This window comes from Salmo salar, chromosome ssa13, assembly GCF_905237065.1.
Source record: "Salmo salar chromosome ssa13, Ssal_v3.1, whole genome shotgun sequence".
Taxonomy (NCBI): Eukaryota; Metazoa; Chordata; class Actinopteri; order Salmoniformes; family Salmonidae; genus Salmo; species Salmo salar.
The window spans coordinates 54429576-54454986 of NC_059454.1; the positions used below are offsets into that span (position 1 = coordinate 54429576).

Here is a 25411-nt window from a genome sequence, read left to right on the forward strand (position 1 = left end):
AGTAAATCTGCTTTTTGCCTTTGTACTTGGTGTTTTTCTATATTGTACTGTAATTCACCATTTGACACCAATATGCATATCCTCTGAATATTTAAGCAAATGAAAAAGGCCTACAGAGTAGTTCATCTTTTCAACACAATTTAACAACTACACTCTGGCCCTGTACACACTGAGGTTGTACACATTTGACATATTTGACATAAAGGTGTGACACCACAGACATTCTTCAGAAGTTGTCAAATGTGTTGTACATCAGTATAACCTGAGTGTTTATGGGGCCAATGACTTTCAATCCTTACATCCTGACATCAAAGAAGTGGCAAAGGAAATAGCTTCATATAAAAACAAGGACAACGCTGCAAAGTAACAGTCATTGATCATTTAATGGCTACACCCTTAGGAAACACAGTTGACTTTTCAGACTGTTAGACAGTACACTCTCACACACACACTATCACATCTTATTTAACCATGAAAGACTCATTTGTCGTGTGGATTTCAAACGGATTCCACTCAGACCTCTGACACACCAGTGGAGGGTCCTGGGTGTCAGTCTCTTAGCTCTGGGGATGGAAGGCCAGCCAGGTGTGACGGCTCTCAGACTGGCTTGTCATGCTGTTATCTGTTGTTGTTATTTGGACTCTGAACAAAGTTGACGGAGTAGGATCCAGTGCCTGTATCCTGGTTCACCTGGAAGTTTGAGGTGGACAGACCAAAAGGCCGTAGGAACATATTGCCCAGGTCCTTCAGCTTGCCTATGGACAAACAGACAGGGTAAAGGCAAAATACATGAAGGCTAAATTATGACAAAAATTGTGATGAAAACAATAAAATGACCAATAACACATGAAAACATTTCCATTTAGGTCCGTATTATTAAACAACCTTTCTCTTTCCTACCTACACACTGCTTTCTGGTTTACCACTCCTAGCCTAGTGAGTAACAGCTGGAGCCACACAACATTATAGGTGACCATGATGGAACAGAACCACCCTAAATCTGCAATGGCATGTTGCGGCCACCCTCACTTGCTAACAATCTTATTTAACATATCACAGTGCACCATTCAGTGTTCAGTGTTTCTTGCTGATCAGTGAATGTACTTTAGTCTCTAGCCTTTTGAAACGTTCCCCTGGGGGAGCAATCTACGCAAAGCAAGAGAAAAGCAGTAGGTGAAAAATATAAAAAAGGTCTCATACCCATCATCTCTTCCTTCAGCTTCTCATTTCGCTCGTGGATCTGTTGTGGAAGCCGCTGTATGGAGGAGAGAGAAAGAGAGTCAGTTAGTCAAGGTGGCTGGTTACTATTCTGTGGCCCCAACATTTCACACACACACAACAGTGCATATCAGATTTGATTCAGCTCCATCTGATCTCACAACCTTAATTTGTTTGGAATAGAACTTCAAGGACATGGTGTTACTACTTTACCCCCTGGTTGTCTTGACAACGTCACTGTGGTGGGACTATTGCATTACACTTGTCCTTAACCCCTGGACAGACGTAGTGGGAAAGGGGGATACCTAGTCAGTTGTACAACTGAACGCCTTCAACTGAAATGTGTCTTCCGCATTTAACCAGAGGGTGCGGGGGGGGCTGCCTTAATCGATATCCACGTCTTCGGCGCCCGGGGAACAGTGGGTTAACTGCCTTGCTCAGGGGCAGAACGACAGATTTGACCTTGTCAGCTCGGGGATTCGATCCAGCAACCTTTCGGTTACTGGCCCAACGCTCTAACCACTAGGCCACCCCACAGGTTTTTTCCCCTCAATCCATCACAGTAATATGTCATTATCCACCTCAGGTCAGAAGGACTCCTTTTCTCTGCTTTATAATTATTGGCATATTATATCTAGGCATGCCTCCAAGGACATACAGTGCCTTCAGAAAGTATTCACGGCCCTTAACTTTTTCTAAAAAAAATTGTGTTTGAATCTGAATTTTAAATGGATTAAATTGAGATTTCTCCTCACTGGCCTACAGTGCATTCGGAAAGTATTCATACCCCTTGACTATTTCCACATTTTGTTACGTTACAGCCTTATTCTAAAATGGATGAAATTGCTTTTTCCCTCCTCAATCTACACACAACATCCCCTAACAACAAACCAAAAACAGGTTGAGACATTTTTGCAAATACAAAACTGAAATATCACATTTTCATAAGTATTCAGACCTTTTACTCAGTACTTTGTTGAAGCACCTTCGGCAGTGATCACAGCCTCGAGTCTTCTTGGGTATGACGCTATAAGCTTGGCACACCTGGATTTGGGGACTTTCTCCCATTCTTCTCTGCAGATCCTCTCAAGCTCTGTCAGGTTGAATGGGGAGCATCGCTGCACAGCTATTTTCAGGTCTCTCCAGAAAAGTTCGATCGGGACCTAGTCCGGGCTCTGGCTGGGCTACTCGAGGACATTCAGAGACTTGTCCCTAAGCCACTCCTGCGTTGTCTTAGCTGTGTGCTTAGGGTCGTTATTCTGTTGGAAGGAGAACCTTCGCCCCAGTCTGAGGTCCTGAGAGCTCTGGAGCAGGTTTTTAATCAAGTAACTCTCTGTACCTTGTTCCGTTCATCTTTCCCTCGATCCTGACTAGTCTCCCAGTCCTTGCCGCTGAAAAACATCCCCACAGCATGATGCTGCCACCATCATGCCTCACCGTAGGGAAGGTGCCAAGTTTCCTCCAGACGAGACGCTTGGCATTCAGGCCAAAGAGTTCGATCTTGGTTTCATCAGACCAGAGAATCTTGTTTCTCATGGTCTGAGTCCTTTAGGTGCCTTTTGGAAAACTCCAAGCGGGCTGCCATGTGCCTTTTACTGAGAAGTGGCTTCCGTCTGGTCAATCTACCATAAATTCCTGATTGGTGGAGTGCTGCAGAGATGGTTGTCCTTCTAGAAGATTCACCCATTTCCACAGAAGAACTCCGGAGCTCTGTCAGAGTGACCATCGGGTTCTTGGTCACCTCCCTGACCAAGGCCCTTCTCCCCCGATTGCTCAGTTTGGCCGGGCGGCAGGCTCTAGGAAAAGTCTTGGTGGCTCCAACCTCCTTCCATTTAAGAATGATGGAGGTCACTGTGTTCTTGGGGACCTTTAAAAAGGTGCAGAAATGTTTTTGTACCCTTCCCCAGATCTGTGCCTTCGACACATTCCTGTCTCAGAGCGCTACGGACAATTCCTTCGACGGCAAGGCTTGGTTTTTGATCTGAGATGCACTGTCTACTGTGGGACCTTGTATAGACAGATGTGTGCCTTTCCAAATCATGTCCAGTTGAATTTACCACAGATGGACTCCAATCAATTTGTAGAAACATCTAAAGGATGATCGATGGAAACAGGATGCACCTAAGCTCAATTTCGAGTATCATAGCAAAGCGTCTGAATACTTACGTAAATAAGGTATTTCTGTTAATTTGTTATGTATTTGCAAACATTTCTAAAAATATGCTTTCTCTTTGTCATTATGGGGTATTGTGTGTAGATTGATGAGGAAATGTAATCAATTTTAGAATAAGGCTGTAACGTAATAAAATGTGGAAAAAGTAAAGGGGTCTGAATACTTTCCGAATTCACTGTACACACACAATACCCCATAATGTCAAAGTGGAATTATGTTCTTTTAATTTTTTTTTTTACAAATGAATTAATAATGAAAAGAAAATGTCTAGAGTCAATAAGTATTCAACCCATTTGTTATGGCAAGCCTAAATAAGTTCAGGAGTAAAAATGTGGTTAACAAGTCACATAATAAATTGCATGGACTCACTCTGTGTGCAACAAGTGATAAACATGATTTTTGAATGACTACCTCATCGCTGTACCCCACCCATACAATTATCTGTAAGGTTCCTCAGTTGAGCAGTACATTTCAAATACAGATTCAACCACAAATACCAGAGAGGCTTTTCAATGACTTGCAAAGAAGGGCACCTAATGGTAGATCACAAAAAATAAATAAAGAAGCAGACATTGAATATCTATTTGAGTATGGTGAAGTTATTTACACCTTGGATGTTCTATCAATACACCCAGTCACTACAAAGATACAGGCGTCCTTCCAAACTCAGTTGCCGGAGAAGAAGGAAACCGCTCAGGGATTTCACCATGGTGACTTTAAAACAGTTACAGAGTTTAAAGGCTGTGCTGTGCAAGGAGAAAACCGAGGATGGATCAACAACACTGTAGTTACTCCACAATACTAACCTGATTGACAGAGTGACAAGCCACTAAAGTAATACTGCAAAAATATTTGGCAAAGCAATTCACTTTCTTCCTGAATACAAAGTGTTATTGGATTTTCCCAAAACATAGCACATTACTGAGTACCACTCTCCATATTTCAAGTATAGTGGTGGCAGCAGCATCATGTTATTGGTATGCTTGTAATTGTTAAGGACTGGGGAGTTTAAGATAAAAAAAATAAATGGAATGGAGCTAAGCACAGGCAAAATCCTAGAGGAAAACCTGGTTCAGTCTGCTTTCCACCAGACACAGGAAGATGCATTCACCTTTCAGCAGGACAATAATCTAACACACAAGGACAAATCTACACTTACCAAAAATACAGTGAATGTTCCTGAGTGGCCGAGTTACAGTTTTGACTTAAATCTACTTGAAAATCTATGGCAAGACTTAAATGGTTGTCTAGCAATGACCAACAACCAATTTGACAGATCTGTGTGTAAAACTCTTAGAGACTCACAGCTGTAATCACTGCTGAAGGTGCTTCTACAAAGTATTGACTCAGGGTTGTGAATACTTATGTAAATGAGATATTTCTGTATTTCATTTAATCAATCAATTTGAAAATGTCTCAAAAATGTCTAAAAACAATTCACTGTCTTTATGGGGTATTGTGTGTAGATTGGCAGATAATAAATATATATTTAATTCATGCAGTAACAACAAAAATGTGGAATAAGTCAAACGGTATGAATACTTTCTGAAGGTTCTGTTACTGCTCTCATCTCACATTATCCATTCTAGACCAAACAAAGGAAGTGTGGAGCTTTTGGGAGGAGTGGAGTTGATTCTTGGGTACGCGTGTGTGTGTCAGGGCCGGAGGAGATACATTAGACAGAGTATTTTGAGACCATTTAGTGTCTGCCGGTGTAGTTTCATATGAAAGTAATTGCACTATACTCCTTCCTCTATCTGTCTTTTCCTTGCCTCGGTCTACTCTTCTGTTTCAGGCCAGGCCAAGATGGGCCGACCGCGTTCCAAATGGTTCCTAATCCTCTATAAAGTGCACTAGTTGTGCGCACTCGTAGGGCGGCACACAATTGGCCCAGCGTCGTCCGGGTTAGCCCGTTATTGTATGATAAGAATTTGTTCTTAACTGACTTGCCTAGTTAAATAAAGGTTACATTTTTATTTTTTTTAAGAACTGGGCAATATGGACAGAAATCCATATTGCGATAAATTGCCTGAATTAATGCGATAATGATAAATAGAACGATACGTTTATAACATTAATGTCGAGCACCAATTATTATTATTATATTTTAAACTACTACTACTACTGGTTTGATGGTTGTAGCCAACAATTGTTCCATTAACAACCCATATTAGCAAACTTATTTCATTTCAAACTTCACATTTCTCTAGTATAGGCGACTTATCGTAATTAACGATATCAGCAAAATGCCTGCGATAAGCGGTCGGTGTCGATCATTTTGGGTTTATCATCCCTGCTCTGCTACTTAGTGCACTATATATGTAATAGGGTGCCATTTGAGATGCAGGCGCTGTGAGCTTGTGTTGTGTAAGCCGCCTCCTCATGGCTACATTAGTAAGAGCTGCTGCTTGGCTCCTGTTGCTATGCATGGCCTCATTCAGAAAAAAAAAAAAGTTCTCTACCCTTGACACAGATACAGCCAACTCCAACTACAGCACAGACAGCCTCATTGAATGGAAAGATGAAAAACACTTTGTCCAAGCCATTTCACTTTGCCTCACATCAATATTGCAAGTTAAACAGTGATGATTCATTCAAACCCTAGCTATTGAACGAGCAAGATCAATGAAATTATCAAATAAGTGGGCCTCATATCAAAATCTTGATTATGGATTAATAATGACTCATCCAAGGCAACTCTAACAACATGTAAAACCCAACCCTTATACAGTAGTCTCCAAGTGTTAAAAGGGAACTATGTGCATCTACTGAATAGTGACCGTTAAGTGCAAGCTTTCTCTGTTCCGCTAAATCGTTACTTTGAGTTAAATGTCAGTTTTTGCCACTAACCATGCAGGCCTCTCTGGCTACAGGCAGGTTTGGGTCTTTCTCCAGAGCAGCCTTGTAGTCTTCCAAAGCCTCATCCAGCTTGTCTGTTTTCTCATAGAGCTCTGCCCTCCGCAGGATCGCCCGCATGTAGTTTGGGTTCAACTCTATAGCTGGAGGTGAAAAAAACAAGGAAACAAATGTTCAGAGTGCTAGTTATGTAGCAATGGGTATGAATAAATGTAATTCACCCAAATCTGCACCTGGTGTTGGTGATTTTGATATTAGCAACTGCAGTTTACCGGATACACCTGGTTTGGGTGAACAGAAAATATGTAGAAACATGGGGGGGGGTTCTGGAGCGGGCAGTGTGTTCGCTACACACCATACACTGGTAAAGTAGGACACCAGGTCCCAGGCAGTTTAATCATCTGACATGGTTGAATTACAATACATACAGATTTAACAGTCTCACCTTTTGTGCAGTCAGCAATGGCTTTCTCATTCTTATCCTGTTGGCGGGGGAAAAAGGTTTGATTGAAACTCAGTCTGCATTTTGTTGTGTATTTGTCTAGGTGTTGTACATTTGTTTGGGTGGAAAAGTTATGAGATGACATCATCAACTCCAAATGACCTGTTGATGTCTTGACACACAGGACTCGAATGAATCAGGCAAGAGCATAGTTCCCATTCAAACCTATAGCTACAGTGGAGTACCACTAGGTGTCACAAGAGCTCTGCGTCTTTTTGCCCCACCACTAAACAGGGCACATGACTTCACAATAGTAGAAGATAGTTTACTTGATACAATTGTGCCATAAAAGGTACACTTTAGCCATATGTTATAATTTATATAGGTAGCCGTCTGAGAAGGTATTTTGACAAAACAAACAGAAATGTAGAAAACCTCAGGAGGGTAATAACAATCAACTAGATAAACTCAGATAGGTCCTCAGAATTCCCCACTTGGTTAAGTTTATTGTTACTATCAGTCTTACCAGGTGCAGGCGGGCAGCAGCACGGTTAGAGAAGAGAATAGCCCTCTCCTTGCTGTAACACACAGGGCACACTCCCAAAGCTGCCGTGTAAGACTCCTCTGCCTCAGTGTGCGCTAGGAAGATAAAGGGTCAGACAATTCCTATTTAACACGTTTCCTCTAACAGCCGTCCTACAGCAGTTTAGCCTACAGCAGCTTACCTCCACTCTTGAACTGACTGTTCCCCTTGTCCTTTAGTGTCATGCTCTCCTCTCTGCGGCTCTATGGCACAAAGGAAACAAAACATTAAACACGAAAGATGGGGAGCTTTTGCAATGTCAACTTACTAAGCACCAAGTGATGGTTGTAGAGTTTCAAGTTGGAAAAAAAGCATCTTGCATTTTGGTGAGTTATTATTATAACAGAAACACGTAAACTAATGTTTAGACTAGGATACAATTCACCTCCTTTTCTTCCTCTGTCAGGACTTTCTCCACTTCTCTCAGATACTCCTCGTCAAACTCAGGAGCTGGGTTCTCTTCTCCTTTCAGTTCAGTATCAGAATCTCCCCCTTCAACTGCCAAACTCATGTCTTCTTCAGTGCACTCATCCCAACTCTCTTTCTCCTCCTCCATTCCTTCACCTCTCTCCCCCTCTTTATCTTCCAATATTGTCGTTCTCACCCCTGACAACTCTGCATTGATGTGTTCTTCCTTTGTGTTTTGTGAGTTGTTCAATCTGACTGTCTCTTTACTGTCTCCCTCTGCTCCCTGGCATAACGGTGGGGCTTCTGAACAGTCAGTCTTCCTTTCCTTGTCACCCATGGAGCCGTCTGCTCCATCCAGAGACTCCTCACAGTCAAAGAAGGCATCGTCCTCCTGCTCAGCACCCCTGTGGGCTGCTGTGCTTTGGCTGTCTGGACATTCATGCTGTTCGGATACTCTCATAGCATTGGTTAGAGAGTTGGTCATCTTGTCAAGGAGTGCCTCGGACTCCTTTTCTGCTGTGGAATCCATACAATTTTCTCCCTGTACAAAACTTCACATAAGAAGGCGTTGTAGTCAGTTGTACATTCTGTCAATTTAACCTGCATCTCAGTTTAACCTAAGGATAGACTATGTCACAGTGCACTGAGATACCAGTGACCAGAGATAATATAATTCACATAGCTAGCCAGAGCAGTGGTCTCGAGCTCTCAAATCTCAGCTAGCAGGGGGATTCTCATTAAAACAGTTTTAAAATGTCTGTAGCAAATTGAGTTACAAAACCATGATGCATCTGAAAAAAATCAACTATCATTCTGAGGACTAAGATGTGTAGTTTTTAGGAAAGTGTCTTATTTTAAATAAATTAACATTTAACAATTTTTTAAACATTTTCACCCCAAAGTCTCATTACCGAAATGCGTCTGGATTAATTTCTCGGGTCATTTTATGAAATGTTTTATTTGAATAAAACAAAATACAAAGTGTAAAAGCATTAGAAACACCTGCTCTTTCCATGACATAGCTTTCACCAAGTGTTGGATTCTAGCTTGAAATATGTTCAGAACCTAACAAAGGGGAGGAGACAGGTTAAAGACTTTTAAGCCTGGAGACAACTGAGACACGGATTGTGTATGTGTGCCATTCAGAGGCTGAATGGGCAAGAAAATATTTAAGTGCATTTGAACAGGGTATGGTAGTAGGTGCCAGGTGCACCGGTTTGAGTCAAGAACTGCAACGCTGATGGGTTTTTCACATTCAACATGGGCCAGCATCAGTGTGGAATAACTTCTAGAGTCCATAAACTGACAAATTGAGGCTGTTCTGAGGGGAAAAGGGGGTGCAACTCAAAAATAGGAGTGGAGGCTAACATACAGTGCCTTGCCAAAGTATTCGGCCCCCTTGAACTTTGACCTTTTGCCACATTTCAGGCTTCAAACATAAAGATATAAAACTGTATTTTTTTGTGAAGAATCAACAACAAGTGGGACACAATCATGAAGTGGAACGAAATTTATTGGATATTTCAAACTTTTTTAACAAATAAAAAAACTGAAAAATTGGGCGTGCAAAATTATTCAGGCCCCTTAAGTTAATACTTTGTAGCGCCACCTTTTGCTGCAATTACAGCTGTAAGTCGCTTGGGGTATGTCTCTATCAGTTTTGCACATCGAGAGACTGACATTTTTGCCCATTCCTCCTTGCAAAACAGCTCGAGCTCAGTGAGGTTGGATGGAGAGCGTTTGTGAACAGCAGTTTTCAGTTCTTTCCACAGATTCTCGATTGGATTCAGGTCTGGACTTTGACTTGGCCATTCTAACACCTGGATATGTTTATTTGTGAACCATTCCATTGTTGATTTTGCTTTATGTTTTGGATCATTGTCTTGTTGGAAGACAAATCTCTGTCCCAGTCTCAGGTCTTTTGCAGACTCCATCAGGTTCTTCCAGAATGGTCCTGTATTTGGCTCCATCCATCTTCCCATCAATTTTAACCATCTTCCCTGCACCTGCTGAAGAAAAGCAGGCCCAAACCATGATGCTGGCACCACCATGTTTGACAGTGGGGATGGTGTGTTCAGGGTGATGAGCTGTGTTGCTTTTACGCCAAACATAACGTTTTGCATTGTTGCCAAAAAGTTCGATTTTGGTCTGACCAGAGCACCTTCTTCCACATGTTTGGTGTGTCTCCCAGGTGGCTAGTGGCAAACTGTAAATGACACTTTTTATGGATATCTTTAAGAAATGGCTTTCTTCTTGCCACTTCCATAAAGGCCAGATTTGTGCAGTATACGACTGATTGTTGTCCTATGGACAGAGTCTCCCACCTCAGCTGTAGATCTCTGCAGTTCATCCAGAGTGATCATGGGCCTCTTGGCTGCATCTCTGATCAGTCTTCTCCTTGTATGAGCTGAAAGGTTAGAGGGACGGCCGGGTCTTCGTAGATTTGCAGTGGTCTGATACTCCTTCCATTTCAATATTATCGCTTGCACAGTGCTCCTTGGGATGTTTAAAGCTTGGGAAATCTTTTTGTATCCAAATCCGGCTTTAAACTTCTCCACAACAGTATCTCGGACCTGCCTGGTGTGTTCCTTGTTCTTCATGATGCTCTCTGCGCTTTAAACGGACCTCTGAGACAATCACAGAGCAGGTGCATTTATACGGAGACTTGATTACACACAGGTGGATTCTATTTATCATCATTAGTCATTTAGGTCAACATTGGATCATTCAGAGATCCTCACTGAACTTCTGGAGAGAGTTTGCTGCACTGAAAGTAAAGGGGCTGAATAATTTTGCACGGCCAATTTTTCAGTTTTTTATTTGTTAAAAAAGTTTGACATATCCAATAAATTTCGTTACACTTCATAATTGTGTCCCACTTGTGGTTGATTCTTCACAAAAAATTACAGTTTTATATCTTTATGTTTGAAGCCTGAAATGTGGCAAAAGGTCGAAAAGTTCAAGGGGGCCGAATACTTTCGCAAGGCACTGTAGCAGCAAAGGGGGGGACCAACTCCATATTAATGCCCATGATTTTGGAATGAGATGTTTGACAAGCAGGTGTCCACATACTTTTGGTCATGTAGTGTATTTCTTTTCAAGGACCATCAATTTGTAATAGTTCTTATTTTGCAATTGTTTCTAGTCGCCACCAGATGGCAGGATATCGCCACAAACTGATATGTGGACACCTGCTCATGGAACATCTCATTCCAAAATCATGGGTATTAATATGGAGTTGGTCGCCCCTTTGTTGCTATTACAGCTTCCACTCTTCTGGGAAGGCTTTCCACTAGATGTTTGAACATTACTGTGGGGACTTGCTTCCATTCAGCCACAAGTGCATTAGTGAGGTCGGGCACCGATGTTGGGCGATTAGGCCTGCCTCGCAGTCGGCATTCCAATTCATCCCAAAGGTGTTCGATGGGGGTGAGGTCAGGGCTCTGTGCAGGCCAGTCAAGTTCTTCCACACCGATCAACAATTCATATCTGTATGGACCTCGTTTTGTTCACGGGGGCAATGTCATGCTGAAATAGGAAAGGGCCTTCCACAAACGGTTGCTACAAAGTTGGAAGCACAGAATCATCTAGAATGTCATTGTATGCTGTAGCGTTAAGATATCCCTTCACTGAAACTAAGGGTCCCCGAACCATGAAAAACAGCCCCAGAACATTAGTCCTCCTGCACCAAACGTTACAGTTGGCACTATGCATTGGGGCAGGAACGTTCTCCAGGCATCCGCCAAACCCAGAGTTGACCGTCGGACTGCCAGATGCGCCACGTTGAAAGTCACTGATCTCTTCAGTAAGGCCATTCTACTGCCAATGTTTGTCTATGGAGATTGCATGGCTGTGTGCTCGATTTTAAACATCTGTTAGCAAAGGGTGTGGCTGAAATAGCCGAATCCCATTCATATTCCTAAACAATTCCAGCTTAATGATAGTATTGTACACTGAACAAAAATATGAAATGCAACATGTAAAGTGTTGGTCCCATGTTTCATGAGCTGAAATAAAAGATCCCAGAAACTTTCCATATGCACAAAAATTCACAAATTTGTTTACATCCCTGTTAGTGAGTATTTTTTCCTTTGCCAAGATAATCCATCCACCTGACAGATATGGCATATCAAGAAGCTGATTAAACCGCATGATCATTACACACAAAAGGCCACTCTAAAATGTCACAACACAATGCCACAGATGTCTCAAGTTTTGAGGGAGCATACAATTGGCATGCTGACTGCAGGAATGTCTGGCAGAACTGTTGACAGATCATTTAATGTTAATTTCTCTACCGTAAGCCACCTCCAACGTTGTTTTAGAGAATTTGGCAGTACGTCCAACAGGGCTCACAACCACGGACCACATGTATGGCGTTGTGTGGGCGAGCGATTTGCTGTCAACACTGTGAACACAGTGCCCCATGGTGGCGGTGGGGTTATGATATGGGCAGGCATAAGCTACGGACAATGAACACAATTACATTTTATCAATGGCAATTTGAATGCACAGAGATACTGTGGCGAGATCCTGAGGCCCATTGTAATGCCATTCATCCTCCGCCATCACCTCAAAGTTTCAGCATGATAATGCACAGCCCCATGTCACAAGGATCTGCACACAATTCCTGGAAATTGAAAATGTCCCAGTTCTTCTATGGCCTGCATAATCACCAGATATGTCACCCTTTTACCATGTTTGGGATGCTCTGGATCGACATGTACAACAGCGTGTTCCAGTTCTCTTAATATCCAGAAACTTCACACACCCATCGAAGAGAAGTGGGACAACATTCCACAGGCCACAATCAACAGCCTAATCAACTCTATGCGAAGGAGACGCGAAGAAGACTGGTTTTCTGATCCACTCTCATACCTTTTTTTAAGATATCTGTGGCCAACAGATGCATATCTGTATTCCCAGTCATGTGGAATCCATAGATTAGGGCCTAATGAATTAATTTCAATTGACGGATTTCCTTATATGAACTGTAACAGTAAAATATTCCAAATTGTTGCATGTTGTGTTTATATTTTGGGGTATTTGAGAATCTACTACTTAACAGCTACGAAAAAGCATCTTGCTTCCAACTGGAAGCTTTATAGTATCACCGGTCGGGAGAAGGGTGGGTGGGCTGTGTGAGGAAAACGGCACGCGAACGGTCACCACAACGGCAGGAGATGGGCTTCCGCTTGATAAAGCGGATTATGGCGGGCGCCCCTGACTGAGGAGATTGGCAAAAAAGCACTTGAGGTTGTTGAAGAGAAAATGTCACAATGTAGAACTGGCGCCAGAGCAGGATGCAGCATTGTGTCTCTCCCCCTTCATGTGGCTCTTCAGGGACGATTCACCCATGCTGGCAATGTCGAAGTCTGAAGCATTTTTTTTGCACCTTACACGGTGTGGGTTGGTTGGGTTCAGTGATGTAGTGGTTAAAAAAAAAAGGTGGGTAAACTATAATGAACAAAAATATAAAACAAGTAATGCGTTGGTCACATGTTTCATGAACTGAACTAAAAGATCCCAGAAATGTTCCATACGCAAAAAAAAGCAGGGTTGAATCTACATTTGCCCAGCATTTTAGCTATCGATGTGATGTTTGGCAGCGCCTAATCAGTCAGTTCTGTAACTGCCTGGCTGAGTGGCGGTGTGGGTGGAATGAGCGAGCTCGCCTGGCAACCAGAGCGCAAAACACGTGAGGAAATAAAACTCAATAGTCTGCCTGGAAATTCATTTGCAAGACCAACATATTTTTCTAATATTTTTTTATAAACATATTTGACCATTTTCTGTTCCACTCATTTTAATTCAAGTACTTTTCAAGTACCAAGTTGAGAAAATGTCAGATTTTCAAGGAATTCCAGGACTTGAATTTCAGAGTGCCAAATTAAAGTACTTTAAGCACCTCAAGCACCTTGTGCGAAAGCTGTCAGTGTTATGTTTAACTCAGACCTTTTCATCAGGTAAGCAATTGCAAAAAAATATTAGAAATATTGATTTGTATATTACTTTTTTGAACTGTTAAGGTAATGAGAATTTTGTGAAAATGTTGGTAAAATGCATAATCTGATAAAAAAAACTATAATTAAAATATAGATATGTACAGACTAATCTCAGTGATTCAAGAGAAAATTGGGTGGAAAGATTTACAAGGATTATTATAATTTTTTACAGTTTCGTGAGAATGACCCAGCTACACTTTGAAATGGCAGTGATGTGTTTGTCTTCCAAGTCAGCAATTGAAGAAGTATCACCAAGTAAAGGTTGGTCGAACATTCTCTGCTATGCTTTACACTACCTACTGTGTAACAGCTGTATGGAAGCAGTCATCTACAGTGACTTCAGGAAGTTTTCACACACCTTTTTACTTTTTCCATATTTTGTTGTGCTACAGCCTGAATTTAAAATGGATTAAAATGTAGATTTTGTCACTGGCCTACGACACACAATACCCCATAATGTGAAAGTGGATTTTTTTTTTTTTTAATGTTTCACAAATTAATAAAAAATGAAAAGATGAAATGTATTGAGTCAATAAGTATTCAACTCCTTTGTTATGGCAATGGACTCACTGTGTGCAATAATAGTGTTTAACATGATTTTTTAATGACTACCTCATCTATGTACCCCACACAAACAATTATTTGTAAGGTCCCTCAGTTGAGCAGTGAATTTCAAAACACAGATTCAACCACAAGGCACCTATTAGTAAAACTAATAAAAAGTAGACATTGAAAATCTCTTTGAGCATGGTGAAGTTATTAATTACACTTTGGATGTTGTATCAATACACCCAGTCACTACAAAGATAAAGGCGTCCTTCCTAACTCAGTTGCCGGAAAGGAAGGAAACCGCTCAGGGATTTCACCATGAGGGCAATGGTGACTTTAAAACAGAGTTTAATGGCTGTGATAGGAGATAACTGAGGATGGATTAACAACACTGTAGTTACTCCATAATACTAACCCGATTTACACAGTGAAAAGATAGAAGACTGTACAGAATCAAAAAAATCAAAAACATGCATCCTGTTTGCAACAAGGCGCTAATGTAATACTGTCAAAAAATGTGGCAAAGTACGCTCGGATTACAGCCTCGAGTGTTCCGCCCTGCTCAACCGGTGTTGCTCATTCAGCCGACAGAAACTTTCAACCGGTTCTCCCCATTAAGCAACGAGATGGAGTCAGAGGCCGAGCCTTCTCAGGTTTCTCCTCCACCCGCTACGGGTCTGAGCCGCCGAAGCCTCCCACCATTAGCTCTGACAAACTGAAAACCCTAGTCATTGGCAACTTCATTACCCGCAATATTAGACTTAAAAAGAATCATCCAGCGATCATACACTGTTTACCAGGGGGCAGACCTACCAGCGTAAAGGCTAATCTGAAGATGGTGCTGGCTAAGGTTAAAACTGGCGAGTGTAGAAAGTATAGGGTTATTGTTATCCACGTCTGAACCAACGATGTTAGGATGAAACAGTCAGAGGTCACCAAGTGCAACACAGCTTCAGCGTGTAAATCAGCTACAAAGATGTGTCGGCATCGAGTAATTGTCTCTGGCCCACTCCCAGTTAGGGGGAGTGATGAGCTCTACAGTCTCACAACTTAATCGCTGGTTGAAAACTGTTTTCTGCCCCTCCCAAAAGATAGATTTTGTAGATAATTGGCCCTCTTTCTGGGACTCACCCACAAACAGGACCATGCCTGGCCTGCTGAGGAGTGACACGACTCCATCCTAGCTGGAGGGGTGCTCTCATCTTATCTATGAACATAGACAGGGCTCCAACTCCTCTAGCTCCACAATGAGATAGCCAGCCTGCCAGCTTAGTGTCTGCCACTAGCACAGTCAGTGTAGTCAGGTCAGCTATCCCCATTGAGACTGTCTGTGCCTCGATCTAGGCTAAGCAAAACAAAACATGGCCGTGTTCGCCTTCGCAATCTCACTGGAATAAAGACCTCCTCCATTACTGTCATTATTGAAAGAGATTGAGATCTCACATCTCAAAATAGTGTTACTTAATGTTAGATCCCTCACTTCCAAGGAAGTCAGTCAATTAACTAATCACTGATCGATCATAATCTTGATGTGATTGGCCTGACTGAAACATGGCTCAAGCCTGATGAATTTACTGTGTTAATTGAGACCTCTCCTCCTGGTTACACTAGTGACCATATCCCCTGTGCATCCTGCAAAGGTGGAGGTGTTGCTAACATTTATGGACAGCAAATTTCAATTTACAAAAAAGAAAATGACTGCGTTTTCATCTTTTGAGCTTCTAGTCATGGAATCTATGCAGCCTACTTATAGTTACTGTTTACAGGACTCGTGGGCCGTAAACAGCGTTCCTCACTGAGTTCCCTGAAATCCTATCGGACCTTGTAGTCATGGCAGGTAATATAAAAACATTTGAACTTTAATATTCACATGGAAAAGTCCACAGACCCACTCAAAAAGGCTTTCGGAGCCATTATCGACTCAGTGGGTTTTGTCCAACATGTCATCCAGACCTACTGTACTCATTGCCACAGTCATACCCTGGATCTAGTTTTGTCCCGTGGAATAAATATTGTAGATCTAAATGTTTTTCTTCATAACCCTGAACAATCGGACCACCATTTTATTAAGTTTGCAATCGCAACAAATAATCTGCTCAAACCCCAACCAAGGATCAACAAAAGCTGTGCTATAAATTCTCGGACAACCCAAAGATTCCTAGACACCCTTCCAGACTACCACCACCTACCTAAGGACGTTGGAGTACAGAAATCAGTTAACCACCTAACTGAGGATCTTAACTTAACCTTGCATCATACCCTTGACGCAGTCGCACCCCTAAAAACAAAAAACATTTGTCACGAGAAATTTGCTCCCTGTTTTACAGAAAATACTCGAGCCCTGAAGCAAGCTTCCAGAAAATTGGAACGGAAATAGCGCTCCACCAAACTGGAAGTCTTCCGACTAGCTTGGAAATACAGTACCGTGAAATATCAAAGAGCCCTCACTGCTGCTCGAGCATCCTATTTTTCCAACCTAATTCAGGAGAATAAGAACAATCCAACATTTATTTTTGATACTGTGGCAAAGCTAACTAAAAAGCAGCATTCAACAAGAGAGGATAGCTTTCACTTCAGCAGTGATAAATTCATGAACCTCTTTGATGAAAAGATCAGTATCATTAGAAAGCAAATTACGGACTCCACTTTGAATCTGCGTATGTCTCCAAAACTTAGTTGTCCCGAGTCTGCACAGAAGTGCCAGGACCTAGGATCAACAGAAACACTCAAGTTTTTTAATCCCGTATCTCTTGACACATTTATGAAAATAGTAATGGCCTCTAAACCATCAAACTGCATACTGGACCCTATTCCAACTAAACTTCTGAAAGTGCTACTTCTTGTGCTTGGTCCCCCTATGTTGAACATAATAAATGACTCCCTATCCACCGGATGTGTACCAAGCTCACTGAAAGTGGCAGTAATAAAGCCTCTTGAAAAAGCCAAACCTTGACATGGAAAATGTAAAAAACTACAAATCGGCCTATATCAACTCTCCCATTCCTTTCAAACATTTTTGAAAAAGCTGTTGCGCTACAATTCACTGCCTTCCTGAAGACAAATAATGTATACGAAATGCTTCAGTCTGGTTTTAGACCCCATCATAGCACTCCTGAAGGTGTGAAATTACCTTTTAATGCCGTCAGACCAAGGCTCTGCATCTGTCCTCGTGCTCCTAGACATTAGTACTGCTTTTGGCACCATCGATCACCACATTCTTTTGGAGAGATTATAAACCCTAATTGGTCTACACAGACAAGTTCTTGCCTGGTTTAGATCTTATATGTCGTAAAGATATCAGTTCGTCTCTGTGGATGTTTTGGCCTCTGACAAATCAATTGTAATAGGCGTTCCTCAAGGTTGCCTACCCTGGAAGCATCTGTTTCAGACATAAGGAAGTGGATGGCATCAAATGTTTTACTTTTAAACTCGGACAAAACAGAGATGCTAGTTCTAGGTCCCAAGAAACAAAGAGATCTGCTGTTGGATCTGACTATTATTATTGATGGTTGTACAGTCGTCTCAAATAAAACTGTGAAGGACCTCAGCGTTACTCTGGACCCTGATGTCTCTTTTGACGAATATATCAAGAATATTTCAAGGACAGCTTTTCTTCACTTTCGTAACATTGCAAAAATCCGAAACTAATCCATGCTTTTGTTAATTTTACTATTGCAATGCTCTACTCTCCAGCTACCCGGTTAAAGCACTAAATACACCAGTTAGTGCTAAACACGGCTGCTAGAATCCTGACTAGAACCAAAATAATGTATCATATTACTCCAGTGCTAGCCTCTCTACATTGGCTTCCTGTTATGGCAATGGCTGATTTCAAGGTTTTACTGCTAAAGCATTACATGGGCTTGATCCTACCGCTCTCTCCAATTTAGTCCTGCCGTACATACCTACACGGACGCTACTGTCACAAGACACATTGTCCCTATAATTTGCTAAGCAAACAGCTGGAGGCAGGGCCTTCTCCTATAGAGCTAAATTTTTATCGAATGGTCTGCATATCCATGTGAGAGACGCAGACTCTTTACTGAAGACTCATCTCTTCAGTAGGTCCTATGATTGAGTGTAGTCTGGCCCATGGGTACGAAGGTGAACGGCAAGGCACTGGAGCGACGAACTGCCATTGCTGTCTCTGCCTGGCCGGCTCCACTCTCTCCACTGGGATTCTCTGTCTCTGACCCTATTACGCGGCCTGAGTCACTGGCTTACTAGTGCTCTGCCTTGCCGTCCCTAGGTGCGTGACTTGAGTGGGTTGAGTCACAGATGTAATCTTCCTGTCCGGTTTTGCACCCCCTCAGGCTTGAGCGGTGGAGATCTTCGTGGGCTATACTCAGCCTTGTCTCAGGGTAGTAAATTGGTGCTGTTGATATCCCTCTAGTGGGGTTATATACTACCTGGTTGGCCCTGTCTGGGGGGTATTGTCGGACAAGGCCACAGTGTCCTCCGACACACCCCTCTCTCAGTCTCTAGTATCTTTGCTGCAATAGTCTATGTGCCGGGGGGCTAGGGTCAGTCTGTTATATCTGGTGTAATTCTCATGTCTTATCTAGTGTCCTGTGTGAATTTAAGTATGCTCCCTCTAATTATCTCTCTCTCCCTCCACTCCCGGAGGACCTGAGCCCTAGGATCATGCCTCGGGACTACCTGGCCTGATGACTCCTGGCTGTCCCAAGTCCACCTGGTTGTGCTACTGCTCCAGTTTCAACTGTTCTACTTGCGGCTAGGAAACCCTGACCTGTTCACCGGACGTGCTACCTTTTCCCGGCTGTTTTCGACTCTCTCTCTACTGCACCTGCTGTCTCGACCTCTGAATGCTCGGCTATGAAATGCCAACTGACATTTACTCCTGAGGTACAGACCTGTTACACCCTCTTCAACCACTGTGATTATTTGACACTGCTGGTCATCTATGAATGTTTGAATATCTTGAAGAACAATCTGTCCTTAAATGGCCATGTACTCTTATAATCTCCACCCGGCACAGCCAGAAGAGGACTGGCCACCCCTCTGAGCCTGGTTCCTCCCTAGGTTCCTGCCTTTTTAGGGAGTTTTCCCTAGCCACCGTGCTTCTAGATCTGCATTACTTGCTGTTTGGGGTTTAAGGTTGGGTTTCTGTATAGCACTTTGTGACATCTGCTGATGTAAAAAGGGCTTTATGAAAAAAAAATGATTTATTGATTGAATTAACATCTTGTCCTAAATACAAAGTGTTATGTTTGGGTTAAATCCAATATAACACATTACTGAGTACCCCTCTCCATATTTTGAAGCAGAGTGGTGGCTGCATCATGTAACGGGTACGCTTGTAATCATTAAGGACTGAGGAGTTTTCAGGATAAAAAAAAACAAACAATGGAGCTAAGCACAGGCAAAATCCTAGAGGAAAACCTGGTTCAGTCTGCTTTCCACCAGACACTGGGAGATTAATTCACCTTTCAGCAGTACAATAATCTAAAAACAAGGCCAAATCTACACTGGAGTTGCTTACCAAGAAGACAGTGAATGTTCCTGAGTGGCCGAGTTACAGTTTTCACTTAAATTTACTTGAAAACCTATGGCAAGACCTGAAAATGGTTGTCTAGCAATGATCAACAACCAATTTGACAGAGCTTAAAGAATTTTGAAAATAATAAAATGGGCAAATGTTGCACGATCCAAACATGTATTCACGTTGTCATTATGGGGCATTGTGTGTAACAATAGACGCATGAGAATTGTATTTAAACCAATTTGAATTCAGGCTGTAACAACAAATGCGGAATAAATCAAGGGTATGAATACTTTGAAGGCAACGTATCACCGCCGTTTAAGCCTCTTGTCAGCGCCCTCTCTAACACGAATGTAGAGGCATTGACACTTTTTTTTTTTTTACTTCTAGCTACTCCGTTCGCTCACTAACTGTTTACTTAATATCAGCATGATGTTTGCTTATCTAGCAGCAAAAAAACATTTTTACTTCAGTGATAAAGCTAACGTTAGCTTGCTAGCTAGTCAGCTAAGTTAATGCGTTAGCTAGCTAGCATAATGCTAACTAACAGTTACAGACCGAAATTATACGCATTGTGACATTTGAATTATGTTTTCTATATATATTTCAATACTTAAAGCTAAATTACTTCTTCACCATCGTAACCATATGTATATATATTTTACAATGGTACGTTAAGGAGTATAATATTGCATATTTACGATTTAGTACATTCCTACCTCTACTCACGATGACGTTTCCTCTGTAAACAATGCTTCCGCTTGCTTATCCAATCACATAAGGGTTACGACCCCGAGGAACTCTGGGACATGTAGCCATTAAGGAAAAACTTGGCTGAATGAATGTTTCCCATAAATACTGTCTGTTTCGTCACAGAATTATTATTTGGTTTCACCCTGAAGAAAACCATTAAAAACCGACTAATCAATGAATGAATCTCTCTCAAACTTGCATTTCAGAAATCCAGCTAACAATTCTAGGGAGAGAAAGAGTTTTTGTAATGTTACTCTAATGTTTGAGTGTTCAGTTTTCCCGTTAGTTAGGTGAACATTCTATCTATGTTAGCAAGAATATTAGAATATTTTGGTGTTAAGTTAGGTGAACATTCCCTCAATGTCAAGCAGAACTGATTTAGAACTTGTTTGCAATGTTCACAGAATATACTTCAGCAATGTTCTAGATGTGTTATATCGGACATTGCAAGAACATTCATGTGTCCAGTTAGGAGAATATTCCCTCAACGTCCCACCAAACATACACAGGATATGGATGCCATTTTCCCACAAAACAAGATATTAATGTTCTAGACACGTTTCATGGAAATGTTGCAAGAACATTTCTGTGTATCAGTTGTCAGGATGTCGTCTGATTGTCCCAAAGAAATATTGTCCAAAGAATTTATATTTCATTAAACTTCACACCTTGTTACTGTTGTCAAGAACATCAAGACCTTGATTGGTGAACCACTGATTCATTTCCAGCTCTTTTTGTCTGTTGGCAATAGAGGTCGACCGATTATGATTTTTCAACGCTGATACCGATTATTGGAGGACCAAAAAAAGCCGATACTGATGAATCGGCATATTTATTATTCTTTTTTTGTTGTAATAATGACAATTACAACAATACTGAATGAACACTTTTATTTTAACTTAATATAATACATAAAAAATCAATTTAGGTTCAAATAAATAATGAAACATGTTCAATTTGGTTTAAAAAATGCAAAAACAAAGTGTTGGAGAAGAAAGTAAAAGTGCAATATGTGCCATGTAAAAAAGCTAACGTTTAAGTTCCTTGCTCAGAACATGAGAACATATGAAAGCTGGTGGTTCCTTTTAACATGACTTCAATATTCCCAGGTAAGAAGTTTTAGGTTGTAGTTATTATAGGAATTATAGGGCTATTTCTCTCTATACGATTTGTATTTCATATACCTTTGACTATTGGATGTTCTTATAGGCACTTTAGTATTGCCAGTGTAACAGTATAGCTAACTAGCTATCCATTTCACATCGTTTACACCAGCCTAATCTTGGGACTTGATAGGCTTGAAGTCATAAACAGCTCAATGCTTGAAGCACAGCGAAGAGTTGCTGGCAAACGCACGAATGCGCTGTTTGAATGAATGCTTACGAGCCTGCTGCTGCCTACCACCACTTAGCCAGACTGCTCTATCAAATCATAGACTTAATTATAATATAATAACACACAGAAATACGAGCCTTAGGTCATTAATATGGTCAAATCCGGAAACTATCATTTCGAAAACAAAACGTTTATTCTTTCAGTGAAATACGGAACCGTTCCATATTTTATCTAACGGCATCCCTAAATCTAAATATTCCTGTTACATTGCACAACCTTCAATGTTATGTCATAATTACGTAAAAATCTGGCAAATTAGGTCGCAACGAGCCAGGCGGCCCAAACTGTTACATATACCCTGACTCTGCGTGCAATGAACGCAAGAGAAGTGACACAATTTCCCTAGTTTAATATTGCCTGCTAACCTGGATTTCTTTTAACTAAATATGCAGGTTTAAAAAAATATACTTATGTGTATTGATTTTAAGAAAGGCATTGATGTTTATGGTTAGGTACATTCGTGCAACTATTGTGCTATTTTCGCGAATGCGCTTGTTAAATCACCCATTTGGCGAAGTAGGCTATGATTCAATGATAAATTAACAGGCACCGCATCGATTATATGCAACGCAGGACAAGCTAGATAAACTAGTAATATCATCAACCATGTGTAGTTAACTAGTGATTATGTTAAGATTGATTGTTTTTTATAAGATACGTTAAATGCTAGCTAGCACCTTACCTTGGCTCCTTGCTGCACTCGCATAACAGGTAGTCAGCCTGCCACGCAGTCTCCTCGTGGAGTGCAATGTAATCGGCCATGATCGGTGTCCAAAAATGCCTATTACGAATTGTTATGAAAACTTGAAATCGGCCCTAATTAATCGGCTATTCCGATTAATCGGTCAACCTTTATTTGGCAAGTTTAGGGATACTCACAGACAGTGGTGTTTCACATACAGTGGTGTTTTCAACTTACATATTGGACACACTTTGACTACATTGTGCATGTATACAGTAATTATTATTTAAGATGTCCTCACCTGGGCTTTGAACTCACAAACCTCTTGGTTTACAGTACTCAGATCTTCTTGCTATGCCACCATGTCTGTGTCAGTTATCAGTTAATTTGACTATTCTCTCATCATTCTCTCATTTCCTTATTTCAACTATTTAAGGGATTTCTGTATAGTTGTTTAATGTTTTTGGCACACAATAACCTGTTTTAACGATACTCCTCAATCACTATGATCAATACAAGTTTTTCTTGAGTGTACTTTGAACAGAGCTCAGATTTACTTCAAAGTACATTCACCCTATTGCTTAGACATATCAAGTTGTTTCAAATCTACAAAAGTGCATTGTTCAGAGGAGTTAGGGTTTCTTCTGGACAATATTCTCCTACCCCACAGAGAAGTCGACATATAAATGCTTTTACAACGTTCACATGAAATGTGTCCAGAACATTATTTTATGTTCTGAGAACATGGTAACCACATTCTGGGTAATTTCTATTTTACATTAAGGGAATGGACTCTTGGAAACATTGCTTGCACATCACAGGAACATTCCTATGAAAACATTAGATGTATCCCATGCTGCTCAGTTCATAGAACATGGCACGTGCAACACCAGGGTTGTGGGTTTGATTCCCACGGGGACCAGCATGAAAATGTGTGCTCTGGATAAGAGTGTCTGCTAAACGACTGAAATGTTAATGAGACTAAGGGAACATTCTCTAAAGCTGTGGAAATGTTTGTTGGTAGCTGCGATCTGTGTAAAGATTAGCCCACATTCTTCTTATTGAAGGGCTCTGGCATCAATGAATGGGCTTGGTTGAATTGGATGGAGTGGAGAGAAGGTTCTTTGACTGGATAAAACCCTGTCTCAGTCATTTCTCATTTGTGGAGCCCAGTTAGCGCTAAAACATTCATCATCAACATCCCTTTGAGATCGCTTTTTTGTATTTGCTTGAAAAAGTCTGAAATATGCATAAGAGATGGTACTTGCTCTACAAATCAAAATGCTGTTATCTTGGGTACAAATTATACAAGTTGTGGGACCATTTTGGGAGGGAGAAAAAGGTATTATTGAGATCAAATGACATGGACAGATACATCCTCAAAATGTGCTTTATAGCTGAATGCTGCCATAGAAAATGTCTCTCTCACATTCTCTGCTGAACATCTATTTTTATGATGTACACAGTATTCTGTATCACTGAATGGATTAGGGATATATTTGCAAAGGAGTGTGCTCTTGACCCTGATGATAAACGTCATGCCTTGACCTCTGCTGCTTAATTTCATTAAATGAAATTAAAATCAAGACCCTCTATGGCTGTTCAGATTTCATGTTTTAATGTCATGTGCACAAGTACAGTATTTAATTGAAATCTTAATCGGCATAGTTAGGTTGTTACTCCACTGTCCCTCTAAATTGTTTGAGATAAAAAGAACATTCCCCCCTTAAATAAAGCATTTTCTATCACATATATCGCCATCTAAATAAATAAATACAATATCAATCCCAAGTTTAGCAGATGTGAACTACAAATGCTGCAGATGTGTACAAACGCTGCAATACGATACTGGAAATCAAGATACATCACACATATATGTATATACATGCCTTCATACAATAAAAATGCATTTTCAATATTACATTACACAGTGGCTGTTATGGAATACTACATCTACATTCTTAAATTAAGAGAACAAACCCAAATGCACATGGGGATTGATGTCAAAAATGAACCTGAATTATCTTAACACAATGCTTTCAATAGCCTTTTCTGGGCAGCTAGCTAGCAAATATAAATGTTTCACTAAACATACAAATAAAATATTAAAATATTAATATTAACATTATGACAAGAAGAATATGTTTCACCCTCCAAAATAGTCGAGACAAAGGTCTTTTATACACACTGAGTGTACGAAAGATTAAGAACACCTTCCTAAACTCCCTTTTTCAGGACCGTGTCTTTCAAAGATAATTAGTAAAAATCCAAATAACTTCACAGATCTTCATTGTAAAGGGTTTTAAATACTGTTTCCCATGCTTGTTCAATGAACCATAAACAATTAATGAACATGCACCTGTGGAACGGTCGTTAAGACAGTAACAGCTTACAGACGGTAGGCAATTAAGATCACAGTAATGAAAACTTAGGACAGTAAAGAGGCCTTTCTACTGACTCTGAAAAACACCAAAAGAAAGATGCCCAGGGTACCTGCTCATCTGCGTGAACGGGCCTTAGGCATGCTGCAAGGAGGCATGAGGATTGCAGATGTGGCCAGGGCAATAAATTGCAATGTCCGTACTGTGAGACGCCTAAGCCAGTGCTACAGGGAGACAGGACGGACAGCTGATTGTCCTCTCAGTGGCAGACCACGTGTAACAACACCTGCACAGGATCAGTATATCCGAACATCACACCTGCGGGACAGGAACAGGATGGCAACAACAACTGCCCGAGTTACACCAGGAACGCACAATCCCTCCATCAGTGCTCAGACTCTCCGCAATAGGCTGAGAGAGGCTGGACTGAGGGTTTGTAGGCCTGTTGTAAGGCAGGTCCTCA

At 41.1% G+C, this 25411-nt stretch overlaps 1 protein-coding gene across 1 annotated transcript; it reads right to left on the bottom strand.

The window, feature by feature from the left end:
- Positions 1-359: 359 nt before the first annotated feature.
- ttc1 (tetratricopeptide repeat domain 1) lies at positions 360-20544 on the bottom strand. The gene is made up of 8 exons (XM_014136661.1): positions 20457-20544; positions 7658-8231; positions 7415-7475; positions 7216-7328; positions 6693-6729; positions 6242-6390; positions 1201-1255; positions 360-755 (listed from the first exon to the last, which is right to left on the bottom strand). Exons 2-8 carry the CDS (start codon positions 8207-8209, stop codon positions 619-621), a joined length of 1104 nt encoding a protein of 367 aa, XP_013992136.1. The 5' UTR covers positions 8210-8231; positions 20457-20544; the 3' UTR covers positions 360-618.
- Between the last annotated feature and the right edge of the window lie 4867 nt (positions 20545-25411).

Bases quoted from the DNA above. Each gene is read 5' to 3' on its own strand.
- ttc1 (XM_014136661.1), bottom strand. From the start codon at position 8,209: ATGGATTCCACAGCAGAAAAGGAGTCCGAGGCACTCCTTGACAAGATG. The intron at 7,329-7,414 runs GTAAGCTGCTGT...TTATCTTCCTAG, and splicing joins CAGTCAGTTCAAGAGTGGAG to CGCACACTGAGGCAGAGGAG. The intron at 6,730-7,215 runs GTAAGACTGATA...CCCCGCCAACAG, and splicing joins CTGCTGCCCGCCTGCACCTG to GATAAGAATGAGAAAGCCAT.